Source organism: Ptychodera flava, chromosome 17 (assembly GCF_041260155.1).
Source record: "Ptychodera flava strain L36383 chromosome 17, AS_Pfla_20210202, whole genome shotgun sequence".
Lineage (NCBI taxonomy): Eukaryota > Metazoa > Hemichordata > Enteropneusta > Ptychoderidae > Ptychodera > Ptychodera flava.
Window position 1 is genome coordinate 28,922,023 of NC_091944.1, and position 20,234 is coordinate 28,942,256.

The 20,234-nt window shown below is 37.6% G+C and overlaps 1 protein-coding gene across 1 annotated transcript in view; it reads right to left on the minus strand.

Annotated features, from left to right (window-relative positions):
- The window catches only part of LOC139115995 (RNA-binding protein 24-like), a 45,936-nt gene continuing 25,702 nt past the window's right edge, over nucleotides 1-20,234 (minus strand). Inside the window, exon 4 of the mRNA XM_070678479.1 lies at nucleotides 1-3,991. Within this exon, the coding sequence (XP_070534580.1) occupies nucleotides 3,706-3,991 (286 nt within the window). The 3' untranslated portion in view covers nucleotides 1-3,705. The remainder of the gene's footprint in view (nucleotides 3,992-20,234) is intronic.

Below are 20,234 nucleotides of genomic sequence, written 5' to 3' on the forward strand. Positions count from 1 at the left end.
TATTTTGGAAATTTTACCTGTATCTTTATTGCCTTAAATTATGGTAAGTACAAGGTTTGAAGGTAATTTGCATAATTGTAGCGATGAAGTCGTTAATGATATTGTACATGACTATGACTTGATACAGTATAAAACTAGACAATAGTACTTCTACAATATAATTATAATTAATAATAATAATAATTAATTAGTAATAATATAATGTATTCCTTCAGGGATAGTCCTTAAAGTTTTAATACTTTATTTCCTAGGACCTAAGCTCTGGAATAGAATTGTGACAATGTTACCAATCTACATGAGACTCCCTAGCCTACTCTTCATTACTAAAGTGACTCCCTCAGGCTAATGCCTTTTTGCAAAAACAACTAGTCCAGCTCTTTCAAACCAACAATTTGTTTCCATGTTTTGAAGTACAACCACTGAATGATATAATGCGTCCCAGAAGTGATGGTCACATGATAAAATACAAGAGCACCAAGTAAAGTACAATATACCCAAGTGTTTGACGTCAGCAGGCAAGTAAAACCTTAGTACAGTACTTAGAATGTCTTTTGTCGTGAGGGTCATACAGATGACACTTATACAGACACAAACACTGAAGGCACTTTTCAAGCACTGCTGTAAAAATTACTCTGAATAATCAGAAACATCACACAATATGCTTAATCCCGTCTCTATGGCTCTGAAGACCAGCCTGTTATTCTCCTTGAAAGCTGGCCACACCACTGCGCAACTACAACCCACTCCATTCCAATTTGCAGAACTCTAGGGCAACTAACAGATAGCACACATTTGAATATGCAGACGCAGAGCATAGCTCCGCTTCAAGTGTATTTCTTTTGTAAATCGGCCTTTTATGGAAAAACTTCACAATAGTACATAATTGTGCACTGCTGTTCCTTTATCTATCTTTTCAGCATAAAATACAATATGACTAACTTAGGGTGACAGTTGGTCCAATATCAAACTCAATTGTTGCAAAGAATTTCATGCAGCATAAATTGTATGTAAATTGTTGCATCGATTCCTTGCATATTAACTCTTCTGTTTAGCAGTGCAAGAAAAGTGCCTTTGTAGAGGGTACTGTACATCTGAAGATTTGTGTATAGATATGCAAATGTCCAACAGTTTTGAAATAAAATATCAATGTTTATAGACCATCCCTTAAAATATACAGTATTGTTGTGTTATTAAGTGATAACTTCTTTCTCATGGACGGATTATGACTTCATGCAGTTGGAGTGCATATTATAATTAATGTTTTTTTTTCTCTCTTCACATGAAAGCTGTATGAATCTGAGCTTCCAAACGTGCATTGAAAAAAATAAAGAAGAGAGAGACGAAAGACGCTAAATTGGAGTAGTGTCAGACAAAAAGGCATAAGTAGATGTGGAAAGACAATGGCTGGTGAACGAGCACTAATTTTCTTTTATTACTGGGATAATAAATTCAATTACCAACTGATTTTCTGTGAGAGGTAGAGAATTAAAGATAATTACGACTTTATAAAGTTACGTCTGCTGTACAGCAAACGGAAAATGAAGATGAAAGATATCCCTTTTACAGAATTGCAGACAGCTCTGCTTAAATGGTGAAATAATCATATCTTGTAATAAAATCTACACATGCATAAAAGTCTCTCAATTTTTGCAACTTTTCAAAATTAATAAGTTTATCCTGTTGCAATTACATTTAATTGATAATATCAAAAAAAGTTGGAAACGACCAAGATTCAGTTTTACTTTACAATGGTTCCATGTTAATGTGACCATCCAGAAATTGTTTACTCATAGGAGACGAGTAGCTGACAGAAACATAACATTCTAAAGAAAGCTACTCTTAGTTATAAGACTCCCTCTATAGGCATTTCTTTGGTTTTACACATTTTTCTTAAAAAGTTCATAATATCCTATCCAATTGATCATATAACCAAGAATAATAGAGTTTACAGTATGTATAATCAATCTATCCTGTGAAATTCTACAATATGTACCTGTTGAGAAGGCTACTTCTTGAACTTTTTTCCTATATCTTCTCATATTCCAGCTAATTTAAAAGAGAATGAAATGTGCTGTATATTTTTTCTCAGTGTTGAGACTAGAAAATAACTTTATTCTATCCAACCTCAGAGCCAACTTACCAGTGATGTTACGGTCTGGATACAACTTTGCATATGTTTTAAATCCCACCCAATGATACATGTAAAATCACCCAATGAATGATCGCATTGGTTACTATTTATAGTAACGGTGCCATCACAAAGGGTTTCACATATTGTTACTTCTGCAAGACTTTTCTAACACAATGAATGAAATAGCTCGCTGGCTACATTGTTTCACATGTGCTTTCAGTTCTGGCAGAAGGAAGTAATTCAAACTTACTTTTGCTCTTTACAGAACAAACAAGTTGCCCACTAAACAATCCCTGGTCAGTTGGCAGTGAGGTAAAAATTACTAATTCAATATAGCATGCTGTAAAATGTATGTAATGCTTTTCTTTTTTCAAGATAACCTGCCATTATTAAATTTACAAATCTCAGTATATTAACCTGATTGGAGAATAAGTTTCCCATACTATTATTGTTTATAATATGTACTGTAAGTGTAATTTTTTTTCATTCATTATTTAATGCTCAGTAAGCTTTGGGTTTTGCTGTATTTCAATAGATAAACTAAAGTTCTCCGAGGAATTTTTTAATTTCTCTAGTCGTAATGGACGGGATGGTAACATTTCAATGATGGTAATATCTATATCCACTTTTGTTGTAGTTATGCTAAAATTGTTCTCCCTACTGGCTACTTAAAATGGCTGTCCATAGCTTTTTTTTTACTTTCAAATTTGTGAAAGTCTTAGGTACTGATATTTTTTTTGTATTTTTAACTTTTTTTATATTATGCACCTTTTTAAGTATACATTGAAATGTCAATGTCTAAGAGAATGAGCTCTTGAATTATAGAATAATTTTTTAATTTAGTTCTCTTATGAGACGAAGTATCAAAATATAATACTCCCGCTCCAGTAAAAGTAACATTTTACCCCATTTGTTTCAAGACATCTGGCTGCTTGCTCATCGTACACTAGCCTCTCACCCCTATGTAATCCCTTAAAATGGTACATCCATGTCTGAAAATGAATGACCGCTCAAAATAGAATAGGAGGTGAAAGGTCACAGGAGAAACTGAGGCAAGTGCTACATTTTCAGCTAAGTAGTGGGCTGTATTGATGGTTGTGGAGGCATCCACGTGTGGTGGTAGAGATTCTCATAAACCGACTTGAAAGGTATAACAAAATATCTTTTCAGTTTGAAGATCTTTATTTCTTTGCAGCAGTACATTTTTTTTGCTTCGCTTTTCACGTACAAAATCTATTGCAGCCCCTTTTTATGTACAAGAATAGTTGTGTATCTCTCCAACTTTGACCTCATAAAAATAACAAACAAAAAGTCTTAATTTACCAGCAGTTCAGACCTCGGTGTACACTGGAAAATTTCTTAATTATATATACAGATTCTTGCATAGTGTATTTTATTTGCTTGCTTGCTTGTGAGCTTGGGTTTACCTTTTTCTGATACTTAATAAAATGCTTGGATAAAATTGGGCGTTTCTCCTGTGAACTTGTAAATACAATTTTTCTCTTTTTTGATCTGCAGAGCATAAGCTGGCTTGCAAATCAAGTCATCAAAGAACACGGTTGCCGTGGTCATCATTACTGCATTCGTTCTTGTATCTGCTGCGTCTGTTGGAACTGTGGAAAGTGCCCTGCTGTTGTGGCTGTTGTCAGTGGCTGCTGGACTGCATAGCTGTAACCGGCTGGCGCGACGTAACCATGGGCGTAAGGGTACGATGCCTCGTAAGTAGATCCATTTGGGTACTGGGCATACGCCGAATAGTCAATGTAGGCCTGTGGCGTGGCTGGTGGCGTGTGCGGGGGCACTACAACCTGCTGGGTTGGACTGACGTAAGCCGATGGATATATGTACTGTGGCTGTAGTCTGCAAGAAAGGAAAGAGATACAACACTGGTGAGTTTTCAAAGTCAACCAGCAAAGTGCTAACGCTGTCAGAACAAAATATTAAATTAATTATATAAAAGTATACAAGATCCTTAATATGATCATTATAATGGCCAACTTTTGTACTGTTGTGATCCATGGCACTTCTTTGCTCAAATGAAGCTATAGCTTTTCAAAAATCACAGGACTTGATTGTCTAGCAGATCTTTTTCTCGCATATTTAAATGGGTGTCTTATGCAGAAATGATCACACAGAGATCAAAGTCGGCCATTTTGGGATGAGAATTCGAAGAGAAGAATGTTCACATCAAGCTTTTTAACTGTCTAAACAAAACACATGGGCTGAAAATATTACTGATAACAAATGTCAATCTTTATAAGTTATCATAAATTTACTTCTACGATGAACAAACATTACACACAACACGCACAACCACGCACACCCCAAACCGATGGATTTGAAGAGTTAAAAAAAAGACAGACTAAAAACTAGACAATTCCTTTTTAACAATTAAATAAAATTGTCAATTACAAAAAGCATGCAAAACATTTAGCACACATGTGAGTGCATATAATCAGATGCAACTGAGGACAACGTTGACAATGTCAAGGTTATGGCTCTTACAGCCATTTTTCTTGCCACCAGTATCTTATAAAATATTGTCATTTTTATTTTGCCACACTCTCTTAAATCTACCATATAATTTCCTTCTTTTCTATAATTCTGAAATTCAGTAAAAATTTTCATATGCATTGACTTCATTATTCCAACAGCGCCCTCTACTAAAACACATCCTACAGGTCAAAAAGCACTGATGTCAAGATTAAAAACGATAGCGTCTATTAATATATTCAAAACTGACAATATCTCTACATGTAGGCGGGTTGGAAATTTTTGGTAAAATTTCATCATCATGAGCAATGAACAAACACAATGACTGACAAGCAGTACTGTTGTGTGTGATATGTTTGAAACAAACTGAAAGTGTTGCATGTCTGAGAACATACAGTATGTTGTAAGTCACACAGATCGGAATGTAAAATGGGTCGAAGTATGTGTTTTCGGTACATTGGTCAGATGGATATCATCATACCCCGTGAGTAACATTAACTCGGATTCGGTGGGTCAAAGATATGTTTTGGTATGCAGAAGCAAGCTCCATGCATTCAGGAATACAGATAAGTACATGTCCTGTCTACTGAATTCTGACTGACTGATGGTTAGGAAGAGACCCTGTGGACACAGCACATTTAAATTAAATTACTGACACTGATAAAGGAGTATGATACAAGCACTGACACACTCTTTTGAACTCCTGGCCTGCGAAGGTGGAGATAGTACTGTACAGGCTTTTGATTTGTATGCCTGTTTTTCCCAATGTATTGTCTGAATATGGGATTTTATCCCTCAATATAAACGTCTGCAACATTGAATTTTTCATACAGCAAGACTTATAGCCCAATATCTGTACAGACGCAATCTAATTTAAGAGGTTCTACCCTTCTCATTGGTATTACTCAAATTTTCTGTCAGCCCTGTGATTTTTAACTCCAGCTGGTTGCAACATGTTCAGGGTGTTTGGATTGAAATATTAAGGATTGTGTGGATGGACCATGGTATGGTAGAGAGAATCAATATCAAATTCACTGTAGAAATGATTTATTATGATATCACACTTGTTTCAAAGTCTACTGATGGCTGCAATGTGAAGTAAACACTGCCATAGGGACACCATGTACTCAGCTTTCCTCAAATTAATAGCAAAATTTGAAATGAGTGGATAATCCTAGAAAGCCACTCCAGATCAAGCAGAAAGTGTAAAGGATTTGTTTAACATAAACTCCCTGGCAAAGCCAGGATCAACATGTTCATGTCCTATATGGGTAATGTAACAAATAAAATATGAAACTGAATACACGAACTTGGGAGTAAGATGCTCCAGGGTGTCCAGGGTCTATGACAGTACAATATGGTGAATTGCAACATGAGTTGAAAAAGATTTTCATGCACCAGTGAATTTTTTCTGCTATTGTAATGACCAAGACAGCTGTACAGTAAATATACATGCACTGGTATAAGCAAGACACCATATGCCATTGCTCCATGGAGGGGATTACAACCACATACAAGAATGAGTCACTCCCAGTATATTTTTCTTTTTGAATATTACCATGGTACATGTCACTAACTATGAACAGTGTCTCAGATGTCTCACATATGGCAGTATTTGAGCACTGAAAAATATAAGTCTCAATGATACACTTTGGCCATATTACTTCTTCCAAGCGTGCAGTACATGAATGCATTATGATTGTTGAGAACAACAGTTTTGGTGAGTAAATGAAATACACATACAGCAGTAGTAATATGATTGATCAAGATGTCAAACATGCCGGTTTCCTTGGAATACCACTGAATTAAATGTTCTTTTGTTCATGGTAGCTGAAGTGTAGCTGCGTGAATTAATGCATTAAACCATTGCAAAGTACAAAAGAGGGCATATTTGCACACAGTTCAATGATTTCCACAAGGAGAACAGTACTACATGTATGTACAAAAACACAGACTCTCTTTTCAAAGAGTTTAAATGTTGCAATATGACAAATTTCAGAGAAATAATATTTGGTGATATTTTTAATAACAACCATAAATTTATGTACTAATGACCATGTACATCCGGAGGATCCATTTCATTATAAATAATTTGTAATTTGTGTAATTGTTATGTATTTTTCATTTGCAACACAACACAATGCCACTATTAACCTATAAAATAAGCCTCTTGTTTACGCGGACATATTAATGCCATGGTACGTATACATACATCAATTCAATATCAGTCATTTTCATTTCCGTTTCCATCAGAAATATTGCTGTACATTTATGTCTGACAAATGCAAGATGGATGTCCCAGGATGTCTGACAGAAAAATGACTCTGAGCTATCTATAATTCATCAATGCTGGGTGACATTAGAAACATTAAACGTACATTACACTTCCAAAGTGTTCATTTTTAATGATTAAACGTAGATGCCTAGACCTCTTCACCTCTTACACTGTGGTCAAGGAATATCACTTTCAAATAGTAGTCTCAATTTGGACATGGGCAGATCTCATACATGGAAGAGATAGTTGCGCCTGCTTAGCAACCCTAATTGCATGTAGCTTTTCTTGTGGACAAAAATGTCTTGACTTATCATGACTGCAGGATTATAATTATAATATGGCAAGGAACAAAGATTGAAAAAGTTAAGCCACCAGTATATTGGAATAGACATAAAAGCTGCATGCTATAACATTATTTTTGCTCTGTCTCTGCAATATATATTCTTGTTCCACGACTGAATGCATGAAAAGCAATGTTCAGCTTGTCAGCACTGCCTGTAGGTGATAATGTCCAAAGATACGTGTATTGTTGATGACTGCTTTGTATACATGTCGCCTCGATTTGGAATTCGTTTATTTGTCAATAAATAACGTTGCATATTGTACGAGATGCATGTTGGCAATTAAGGCCTATACTTTGTCTTTTAGGCAAAGAAGGAAATAAAGTGTTATCAAAAGTCATACAGCTATTTCCCTGTAAGCTTTAGTTTGAAGCAAACTTCTACACAAAGCAGGGTGTTCAGTTTCTCTAACAGACACAACATAATCTCTTCTGGGTCTCTTTGACACCTCAGGACAAGAAACTGTCAGAGGTCATGCAGGATTTACTTATTGTTTGTTTGAAAAAGTATAAACTTGTGCTCATTAATTGTGCGTCACTGATCTGACTTCTGACAATGGCAGTTTTCCGCTCAGCCACAAGAATGTATTTACAATGAACACACGTCTGGCATTTGTCATTATTAGTCAGATGCGCATACATGGCAGAACGGCTGAAATAAATTGAGATGGGAAAATTACACCCATTTCAAATGTTAACATGTTCTAAACTCGTTTATAATGCGTGCGATAAATCATGGAACCACAGAATAAAGGAGGATTAATTCACAATTGAAATTCACGCATTGCAATCTTGATTCATATAAGGCTGTTATTGCGGCACGCCTGATGAACAATTTTACAATTACTTTATAATTGACAATTTACATGACTCGCCTATTACGACTGTCCTTGTCAGTTTCATTCTGTTTTGTTGAGGGTAAAATCTCAAAGCAGGTGCTCACGAACTGAACTTTTCTAACAAAAGATGGGCTGAAACAGGCATTGAATTCCGATGGATCAGACTGTCTGCCTCTGAAGATGTAATGGATTACATTCAAATTGCAAAATACGATGACAAATTACATTTCCTGATAAAGGCCAGGTGTATCTTCTTAGGACAAGCATACCATAAGTAATGCATTTTAAGTGGCAAGCGGTCAAATCACACAGAGATTATACGCATCTTGTGATGTTTTTGTTATCATGGCTAAATCAGCAGTTAAATGGCTGAAAATGTTTTACCAGGGTAGTTGACCGCACTTTCTGTTTGTTTTCCGGTGTACTATTTTGTGTGTTGCAGTTACCATAAGTAACAGCTTTAGAAGATGAGTCAGCGATTAGAATCACAATGTCCGTAACTTGATCCATGTTTCATTCAATTAAGTCCTTCTTGTTGGTTCTTTTTCATCGCAATGAGACCAGAAGCAGCAATATTGAAATCCATTCCACCGTATCAAATGATGTTCTACACTATATTTGAGGTCAATTCCCATGACTGACAAAAACAATAACTTTTTATGGTTATAAGCTGGGAATTAAACTTGTCATCACTGTGCTGTGGTCCAAACCTGATTGTGACCGTTGGAAAAGTTGGATTTAAGGCGATGCATACCAGGAATTTCTACTGGGATTTTAAAAGGCAACTGTAATGGATTAATGAGCTGTTTGAGTTTTTACCACGCACTCGTCGACTAAACTTGGACTGAAATTCACGAGAAAGGTTTCACAAACATGCATGGAGGGCAACTTCTGAGATGAAATTCACACCATCTATTAAGATTGACATTTAACCTGAACTTGTGCAGAAATTCCAACTTCACTGGCAGATGAAATGCGAATGACATTAGTACTGACACTGCAGCTGAACTCTGCATCTCATCACGGATAACATGACAGAAATTCAAGCTCTAGAGTCTCCTCTCGTTATATGCGGAAATGTCATCAGAACCCTTCCTCCAATTATAGTGAGTGTCTATGCTTGAGGAAAAACTAATTGAAGGATAACAGAAAGCAGTCTGATTTAAGATACTGTTTTGCAACTTACATGCAACTGTGGTATAGATCATGAGTCACAACCTGGTGGTAGTAAATGAGTCTTACTGACCAGGCAGGGCTGGCATAGTACCTCATATAAATCAATGAACTGTAGCCAGACAAGTAGACCTATGCTCAAGGAAACAAGAAACCTATCCTGGTATTTTTAAAGTGGCGTAGTGTGGGTTTTGCATACTCCCCTGTAGTGGTGATACGGGTCTTGGTTTATTCTGAAGAAAATACGCACATGTGCTAAAATTAAGGTGAACTGTTATACGCGAATGTAATCTGGGCATGACAAAAATAAAACCAACTACAAGCATAAAAATCTCCATACAAATGCACATGGTGTGTTTGCCCTGGCTCTCAGTGACAAAGTCATGTGACATTCACAGATATTCCGCTATTGTGGCATCCTGACAGTTCAAAATACATGTATGTCTATTCCAATTAATGTAACTTAAGCACTATCTTCCTAGTAACATACACTGTAACACGCCCGCAAAAGATGCAAGAATTCAGTCATGAAAAGCCAAATGTCCCAGTGGATGTACAGATCCCAGTAACTTCGAAGATAAACGTGTATAGCAGTTTAACAATTATGATACACACTCACGAGGCAGAGGAATGTACTTCATTGTATAAACTGTGTGAGTATGAAATGACCTTGACCTTGCTTCAGCCATGCAGATATTATCTAGGAAAATAGTGTCAGTCTCAGAAAGAATACCCTGAAAGTGAAAGTCCTTAAAAGCACTGCTTTGTATGTACATGTATGTTGTTTGCCTTCAAACTACAGCTATGTATTTTAATGTCTTTCTCCAGAATATCATTTGCCTTTGAAAAAGATACTTCAAACAATGTTATAGGGCAAAAAGTCCATCCATTATACATTAATAGTACTGTGGCTAGAACCAATGTAACATGAGCAAGTACAGACCACAAACAGTAATGTCAATGCCATCATTATATTACATGTACATGTACGTCTGTCCCTGTCTGTGTCCCTTCAAGGACAGTTTTTGCCGGTTTCCAGTCCAAACTTTTCACTACTTTTCAATGAATAAATTTTCAATAAATTTACAGCATTTTGACCAATTATTTATCTGAGAATTAATATTTAGTAATTGTTATCAAAGAACTCCGCTCTGCAGCTGAAGTGCAAAATTTGTTGAGAGCGACACAGATTATATGTATTCATCTACCCTCTAAACAAGACACTCTGGAGTCGAACTTGAGAAGATGACACGTACGACAGACATAGAGGGCAGATCCCGTACCATCCATCTCCACATCCATAGATGGTGGAAATAGCAAGCATTACTGATATTGGGACGTCAGCTACGGGGAGTAGCAGGTGTAAGGCACTGCTTATGTCCATGCATTAAAAACTAGCTTACAGTGCAATTAATGGCAACATATGAGTAATGTAGCCGAGCAACTGCAAACCATTAAACTGAGCACAAATCATTCCTGTGCGAGGTTACTCTCTAACAAATAGTTGCGGTCTCTGTTATTCTAATGATTACTTCCAGGCCAAACCTACAGAGACTCATTTTCTGTGCTTTACAGCTTATCAGTTTTTTGCTAAAATCACATTTAGTTTTCACAATCATTCTGAACTTGATCAAATCCAATTTGGTAATTTATGAAAGTAGTGACTGATGTTATAATGGCCACTTTGCAAAAAGAGCTTGGATCCTCGAAAAAAACAAGAAAATGCTTTTAAATTACAGTTTGTTGAAATCTGCTGAGGTTTATCACAAAATATTAATATTTTTCATCTCATCAAGTGCTTCACTTCGTCAAGCACTTTTAATCTTCAACATATACATTGTATATAATGCAGATATTGCAGTCTTACTTCTGAAGCCAATTGGGTACTATGATTGCCATATGAAATCACAAATCACCTGACCCAGGTGCTACCTAACATCCGAGTTTTGGGCCTGCCCTGTGCTCTATGCTTTTCTCCTTTTCCTCAAGGGCCTATGTACAGACAAAGAGACATGACAACGATGAACATACGTTGAGAGGGGTCTACTTATACGCACTTAAAAGGCAGACAAAAAGGCCGTTCAAATGAGTAAGCTATCCTTTTTAGAGTGGCCTTGAGTGAATAAACTGACGTCTCTGTAGATTTGAGCATCCATTCACTTGCCGCAAGAATGAGAGTCCCTGTTGCGTATATGAGTCTCTACGATTTGTGCCTTCTTTCCGAATTTATTGTTTAATTACCATTTTATCAATGTCACAAGGTCAATATCAAAGAACTTGGGAGTCATGTCTAGAGAAGAAATCAAGGGATTAAAGTGAGATGCCTGTCTTTTGAAATGATTTCCAATATGTTTGGGTGGAGACATGCCACAAAGGAAATATAATGGACTCTATATCTCAGTGTTATGTTGCAAAAACTCTTATAAATGAACAATTTTTCAGCTCTACAAGTTCAGTATCATCTAGATTTGGAAGTCGTGCTTGGTTATAAAACCCAGGGATTAACGCTGACCTGCCTTGTGGAGTGTGTCTGCTGAAGAGACACTTCACAATGGATGGATCAAGACATCTTCGACACAATCATTGTGCCATGCTGTGACAGGGACTCCACCCCTTTTCAACCACTTGCCATTCATGTACACACACAAACACATACCACCTCCCATGCACCCGCACTGCATCAATCAGACGTCACTGCATGAAACCTAGACGTTCAAATCTTAGGAACAGTAAGCAGACAGAGAGACAGCTAGCACATAAATACACACCATAGTTTCTTTACACAGAACAGAGAACAGTCTGCCATGTGCCAATACCATACCTGTGTATGCATGGTGAGATAGGGGCAATTTCACCAGAACACACAGGCATCCCCTTAATCTCTAGTATTGCTTTTCCTTGTTGAATTTAATCACCAAAGCTCAAGAGATAAATATAGAGTGAGTGATTATGATCTTTAATAACCCAAACTTTGCGGTAGCAATGACTCTAATCAGTCCTTACAACAGCAAAACTTGGGGATTTTCAGTCTCCTGATTTGGGACATGCACTTTTTTTTTGGGGGGGGGGAGGAGGGGAAGGGGGTGTTACAGCAGCTGACAATTGTTCAATCCCTGCGACAATCTGACATAGAACAAAAATGTGACTTATACCGATTTGGACCCACAATGCTTCTATAAAAGGAATAAACATTTGACGTCAGAGACACGCTACTCCTTCAGAACACAAGATAGGAATCATTGTAATTCATTCAAAGTAGGATTATCCATTGCCAGCTTAGACACAAGAGATATATTTATTGGCTGATATCTTCATTTACAAAGACATTCATCTGTTTTTTGTTAGTTGCCAACTTGATTAGATTGCCAAGTTCTCTAACAGGCTTGCCTTTCTCACAATGGTGCTATTAGTTTAGACTGTGACCACCTTATTTGATCAAACCGGGGCAGACCGCTGACAAGGTGACAATTTCAGTGACATGCAATCACAATTTTATAAGGTAAGAGGGTCAAAGGTTATGTGGTCTGGCAGACTTTGTTTTTGACAAATAAACACTGTATGTAATTGAACGTGTTACCAAAACTCATACCTCACAGTCATGTACAAACCAACAACACTGCACTTTCAATAGGGTGACAGGGGGAGTATATGTTTGTTGATCTTTTTATCTCAGGTGGCCAACAATATCCTTTTAGAAATCATTTCTTTGCTGTTGTGTGTATACAGCCAGCCAGACAGGTTTGATTTTGTGTGGGCGAGTTTGGACAATGTATTACAAAAATACTGTTCTACTTACGATCGCAGAAGTTGTTGATCTGGCTATTTTCCAATCACGAATGGTCGTAATATGTTTTCTCAAAACAAAGCTACCGACAAATTTCTTATCAGAATGTATATCAACATATTGGTCCCATGCCCACATGAATGATGCAGAGCTGACGAAATAATCCCAAATAATGATACAAAATGAAACTACCAAAGGAAACTGCCAGGAAACATGCACTTGAAAAAGAGCTTTTTGACAAGATCCTTGGACAATGGAGAATAAAAGTTTGTACAACAATTTGCCAGAACAAGTGATCAAAACATCAACAACTGTTGACCCACTTAAACGATAAATGCAGGTGTACACTCATTTTTTATTTGAAATTTATCATTGCACAGGTGATTTTTGGCTCTTTGATAAGCATATTCCCAAAAATAGTTTCAAACAATGACCAAATAGATGTTATCACAGCTTTTTATCTGGGGGAATCTTTCAAACAATAAAGTTCTATTTATGTTCTTGCGTAAGCAGAATCAGTTTGTGGCATTTGAAAGAAGATCACAGATGTCGCCAAATTGGGCAGTATCACTTCAAATTTGGCAGGATGAGTCACGGTTTCCAAGACAAAAGACTGTTTGAAAGTATAGGGAGATTGTCTGTGTGGCTGGGAATGCGTGAAAACTTGATACACACACATGCTGTTCGAGGAAGTAGTGCTCAAAAACATTTTATCAACACTCCTTAACTACTATCAGTGTTGTACAAATCAATCACCATTGGTAATTATCAAAGCCACAAAACATTAGAGATACTGAAAAAAATGTTATCTATACAGGATTAATTTAACTGTGACGAAATTATTTTCGTTTTCTTGGGGGGGGGGGCGAAATACTGATGATGAATATTGCATGAAATTTCACATAAATACAAAATAGTTTTGAGTTAATATGCACAGAAGAATCCTAAAGGTCAAAGGTTATTACATTATCTGAACAAGTTCCATTCTGAGAAATGAATCAGTGCTGAGAAGCGTTGTGCTTTGTGCATGGTACATGTATTTGTTGACAATGTCTTAAGTGACAGGAAAGGCCTACTTTTGATGTGCAATAAGGTGCCTTTTCAGCATATCTGATATTCTGCACAAAAAAGTCCACACACCTTCACAGATTAATTTATGAGATTCCTTCTACCTGTGAATGTTTGCTACTGTTTTTGATAGCTTCAATCATCCTTCACCCCGGTTGGTTGAAATTTTTTTGAAGCTAAAAACAAATCAGATCAGCTCTGCTGAAGCCAAAGTCCTTCTGATTTTGATCACCCCTTGAGTGACTGCCCTTCTAATGCTTAATATCCAGAAACGACTCTTGGAGGGGCCACTTAACGTCTGCGACATACACCAATGATGGATGCATGTCAATTATTGGGCGGTAACTACTGTAGGACTCGAGGAGAGACAAGAGGGAACAAGCTTTGGGCAAAAAATTGTTGCTCCTCCACCTCTCTGCTGTCCTTGAATCACAACTCCATCAAATTCAATGGCACCACATGGTGACGTCTGCTGAAACAATGACTTGTCTACCTGCTTCTGTCCCATGATGCTTTGTTGCCTCATTTCTTTTAATGTCTACGTTGGCGTAGGGCCCTCAAGAGAGGAGAGGGCCGTGAATGGTGGCTTAAACTATTAGGCAAAACTTTTCAATCGTTTTAACAATGTCATCATCCACATCCCCATATGTATATACAACCCCTTGAATTTTCACAGGTGAGATAAGGCTACACAATAGGGAACCAATAGGTGCACAGGTTATACGCATGTGATGTGTTGCCGCAAGAAATTGGATCTATCAAATTTAAGGTAAAATTACAGAGATCGGCTGATTTTGGCAATCTCTCGGAAAACTGCTGATAAGGACAGATCAGATAGAGCTGTCTGGGGAAAGTGGTATAGAAAGCTGAATGGCAGATATGTCAATACACCAGTGTTGGCTATTGAAATTTCCTGTGCTTTACCTCAAATATTTGCGTCTGCGGTTAATGTGTATACACTCTGGAAATGCATGGATCCATAAGCTGGGTTTTACCCGTACAGTGAGTACACGTGCTCGGAAAATGGGAGACAGCCTGTACCATTTGTACTGCTTTAATGGTAGTTTGTAGTTTACTGTACTAATTAGAAAAGGATATATCCAGAGATATCCCTGGGGAAACGACACACAATTACAATTGCCTGAGCAGAATCACAAAACAGTGTCACAATGCCCTGCTCTACCCAGCATGCGCACTTTCATAGAGGAGTTAAATCCATTCTTATGCCCTGTAGCCATCTACAATGAAGTGAGAATAGGCAGTGGCTTATATTGACTCTTTCCCATTAACAAATCCCTTCCCCTCCCCTTTCGTTTTCCATTCCCCACTGTCTGTCTTGGTCTATCCTCAGTCCTTCAATCATAATTGAGGGACAGTGGACTATGGTCTGTCCTTGAGTCTGACGGTCCCTGCAGTGCTAATCTGTTTGGCACGATATTCTCTCTCTCTCTCTCTCTCTCTCTCTCTCTCTCTCTCTCTCTCTCTCACCTTCCTCTAGCCATCTAAAAATCTTATCAAAGTCTGACGTCACAGATACAAATCACACCCTGAAAGTTGTACTGTGTCAGCTTCAAAAAAAGACACATGATCACTATCAACATATCTATGTTTGCAATCAGTCTAATCCACAATGCTAAACCTCCATAAAAGGCTACCACCTTTCATTAAGGATAGCCAGCACTAACTTCCAGGAATTGTGATAAATTTATTTATGTATAGGCAATAAAAAAAGTATCAAGCAAGTTGTCATATGATCAGCAGACACCGCTATAAAACAGAATCAGCTGTCATGGTACGAATTTTCTGAACAGCACACAAAGATAGAGTATTTTGGGAGGAGGCTGGACTGCTGTTATAATGAAGGATTCAAGATGCTGCCTATCAGATGAGTTTGATTGGACACACACAGATTTAGATTAACAGTTAAAACAAACCAATCCTGCAAGAAAGCTACCCAAAGTCAACCATGGTACTCTAAGATCACAAACACATTATCGGAAAAAATAAACACTTTGGAAAACATTTATTTCAGGGCATCTGAGTGATCACTTGCCCACTGCCTTTTCTCAAAGCCTGCTTTAGATTTCACAGATACAATGTGTTTGGAAACATTTGTAAACATTTTGGATTGGTTTCATAAATTTGAACTTGGAGACCCCACAAGACAGGACTGTACAGAGTTATCTTAAGCCCTGTGTTGTTGAGACATTCTTCTGTTGACACACGTATATTGTGGGATATGATCTCATCCTGTAATCATTTCTTTTGATTTCACTGTTTCTAACTCCATAGATATCTTATCAATGGCACCCTTACTTATGTACAGCCTTTCATTTGTCTGGGACAATTGTACCCAACGTGTACATACAGTCTTTGAGAACAGTTCAGTGATACACACAACCACTGAATGAGATGTTTCAGCTGAAAGCAAGGTGTTGTCATGAGAATCGGTGAAAGCTGGGAGTTGAAATTTCCGCATGACAGAATCCGTCGACTCACATCACCATAGATCATTTGCAATGACCCCCGAAACATTTCGCAAAGTTCAGACAGTACCGGGCCAGACAGCACTTCAATCACACTTGCGCGGCATTATCTCGCGTCTGTTATCTGCCACAAGGTTTGTTCACATAACTGAGGTTTAAAAGCCCTCCCCGATTGCGGCTGAAAAACCCACTCAAGTCATATCCCCAAGCATCTAGTTTGCTATGGCCTGTAAATTCTTCTGTGAGTTTTCCCTCAATTCGGTACATGTATGGGTCTTGTCTATCAGCCCTAGATATGTCCACTCTGCCAGACTTTGTGTCAATACAACCACAGATAGTACAAACAACAATTGAAGACCTTGAAGATTACAGGCTTTACCACTCATAGCAATTCCTGCGGTTGCTTGATTACGCCTTCAATACTTTGCAACCCCCTTTTTTATAAAAGATTTTTAACTCTTTTTTGAGAAGTGTCCTAGTTAAATAGAGGCAGCCACTTGGGGTATAGTCTCCTGACGTAGGTTGGCTATTGAGAAAACGTTTTGGGTAACTGCCAAGATACAGCACACAGACACATACACACGCACCAGACAATATTTCATGGATTGTTTCGGTCCCAGTATAAAATATTGGGCAATAAATGTGTGGAACTGGGGGACAAGAGAGCACTAGATGATACAATGGGCTGTCAGCAAAGGACGTCTGCATTCAAAGACAAGGCTGTGTGCTAGGCTGGAGCAGGTCTCATAAACAAGTGTACATTGGTCCGTCTATTTTAAGTTATATCATAATAAGCATAGATCGTAGAGCCATGTTCTTGTTGTGGACAGATGATTGAGTGTGTGGGTACATGTAACTGGCTCATTGCTTAAGTTTCCACAAAGCTGAATCATGATTCGTTTGCTATTACTTCAATCGGCACAAGGTATATGTTGCTCTCAGGATTTGTAACTAGTATGACGCTGAGAGGTTAGGTACTATCGCAGGTACGGGCTGTGAGAAGATCATATTCAAAATGACTGATCATGGCCAGGGAAATAAAAATTCCTAATTAATCATACTGTTAAGGTTATCAGAATCACGCCTTCCATTAAGGAAAGGCAAAAATTATACCATATATTCAAGTTTATGAGAAGCTGTCATTATGAGGTCACCAGAACTGTTATGCGTGAGTACACAGATGGCACTGGGAGGAGTTGTGTCATGAGACCATCATTACTGTGCCAACTTGTGGTACGCTGGGACAGTTGATTGCTGCTGACATAGAAAGGAGAAGTCCTGTAAGACACATGTGAGGAGAGTTTCTAACCTCCTTCAGCCAACGGCAGAATTGATAAATTGGAAAGGTCACTTGATGTCAGTGAGAGTTGCACACCCCTGTCGTACAGAATCAGAAAACTCCTGATGACTGGAACATTATGAAGTAGAAATGCATTGATTTCTCAGCTTTAGAGTAAAATTAACTTGTGAACATTTCTTCCTTTCACGAACAACTCCAGCCTTAGAGTCTAAATCAAAATCAAAATTATGATTAAAATGAGTATTGAAGATAAAATTTAAAGATTTACTTGATTTTGGACAATTTACATATAACAGTAGTCTTGATTACTGGCTTATCTCAGACAATGATCTTTACATACTGTAAATAAGCACAGTTACCACCCCTGTGGCTACAGTTTGTTTCTCCCCTGACAACAATTTATGGCAGTAATCACCCACATTATTTTTAGAAGCTGTCAAAGATGCCATATATAATGAACTTGTTACTTCATTTATGAGGATTTTGCTGGAGTGGCTATTCTTGGGCACATTTCACCCTTATCAATGTTTTCACTAAGTAGCCTACAACTGCCACTTGGCTGAATACAATTTCACACACACAGAATCGACAAATACCTTGAAGTTATTTATCAGGTCCAAAGTTAGCTTTCAAAACTCTGGAGCTATTTATTCCTTATCAAATTTATGTTACTTTACAGACCATGCTTAAAACAGTTGAAAATTGAATAGACTGTGAATTGTTACTACAAAAATATCAAATACATCATAACTATAGCATGTATATAATTGTCACTTTTACACCAGTCTATTCTCAAGGAATTAGCTGCCTGGCTACTAAAACACACATTTCATAACATCTTTCACACAGGAAATATCTTGGAAAATCCTCACCTCCAGGACAGGTCACAGCCTGGCCTCTACATGGTACAGTGCAGCCCAACCCTAATTCAGTCAGTAGGTGGTACACTATATACCCACATCAAAAAGCTTGTTTTTACAGCAGCACATGTTTACAAAACCCTAATAACTCCCTATTAGTATCTTTGTTGCCCTGAATATGGTCTCTAACATCTACCAAAATTATTTGTCATCAATATCGTCCTTCATAACAAATAAGGACCAATTGTGCAGGGGCCATTGGAGTAACAAGGTAATCACTGGTTTTAGTTCCTGGCTTAAAAGTCACATGCTACTAACTTCACACTTGGTCAATCGTCCACGACCATTCTCGAATTACATCATAAACTGAGAGTGATTTATTTGAATAAGAGTGGAGGCTATTATTTGGGCCTTCACAGCATACTAGCCCATAAGTCATGCTTCAATGACAGTATCAAACACAGCAGTGGTATACATTGAAACTTCACAGAATTCTCCAACCATGGATCTCCATACTTGCCAACCAGCGTCCTCCACGCTGAGGTTTTCAGACCGTTTTTCTTTGCTTTGACAATATAGGCTGTACACACAGCAGCCCAAATAATAGAGTGCATTATACTCCCCCCTACCCTCTGACTTACATAGCCATATATATTGAAAGTGGTTTAATATCCTTTGAAAAGCCATCTCTTTTTACAGTTTGCGAATCGCAAGGAGCATGGTTTTTATGTTTTGTGTTGCTTAGCTCATTGATTATGAAAATTACATATCTCTCCCATCTGGTTTTGGATACAAAAAAGCCTGTACTACCTGAGGGAATATGGCTAGACTATGATGTCTATTGCTAGTACATACAGAGATGAAGCTTTCAATATGGTACTGTCATAATAATTTCCTTCATAAAGTGTACTGGTCAACAATCAACTGATACAGAACTTCAGTCACATTTACTGGAAATTTCTGGTCATATTCTCAAGTTCTCTACAGCAAAAGTACAATGCCACAGCCCAAGGCAAAAAAGCTTCCCTCACAAATAAATTGAAATCTACCCGTCGTATTTCACAGCAGGACCACCCCCTCAAACTGATCACACTTAAAATATCAAATCAACACCACATTCATTCACATAATCAGCATCAAGGCATTGACAGGCAGAGGGTCAAACAGCTCTTTTCTGTCTGTTTAACTCAAATTTATTTCTTCTTTGAAAGCTTAAATCACCTGACAAGCTCCAAGTGTAACTCCCGCTGTCAAGTTAGCACAGTTTTAAAAAGATTAGATGTGTACTTGTACCTCAAAGACAAGGAGCCATGGTATCGCCTGATATACATGCACTTATTAGTTTTCCCAGAAGTTACCAAATTTTCACACAACAGCCTCCCTCATGCTATTACCTTCATGTTGGTAAATTTTCAGTCACAACAGGCCAACAAAGCTTGTGACTTTATATAATTTTATGATTTGAAATTATAAGGCTACATATTG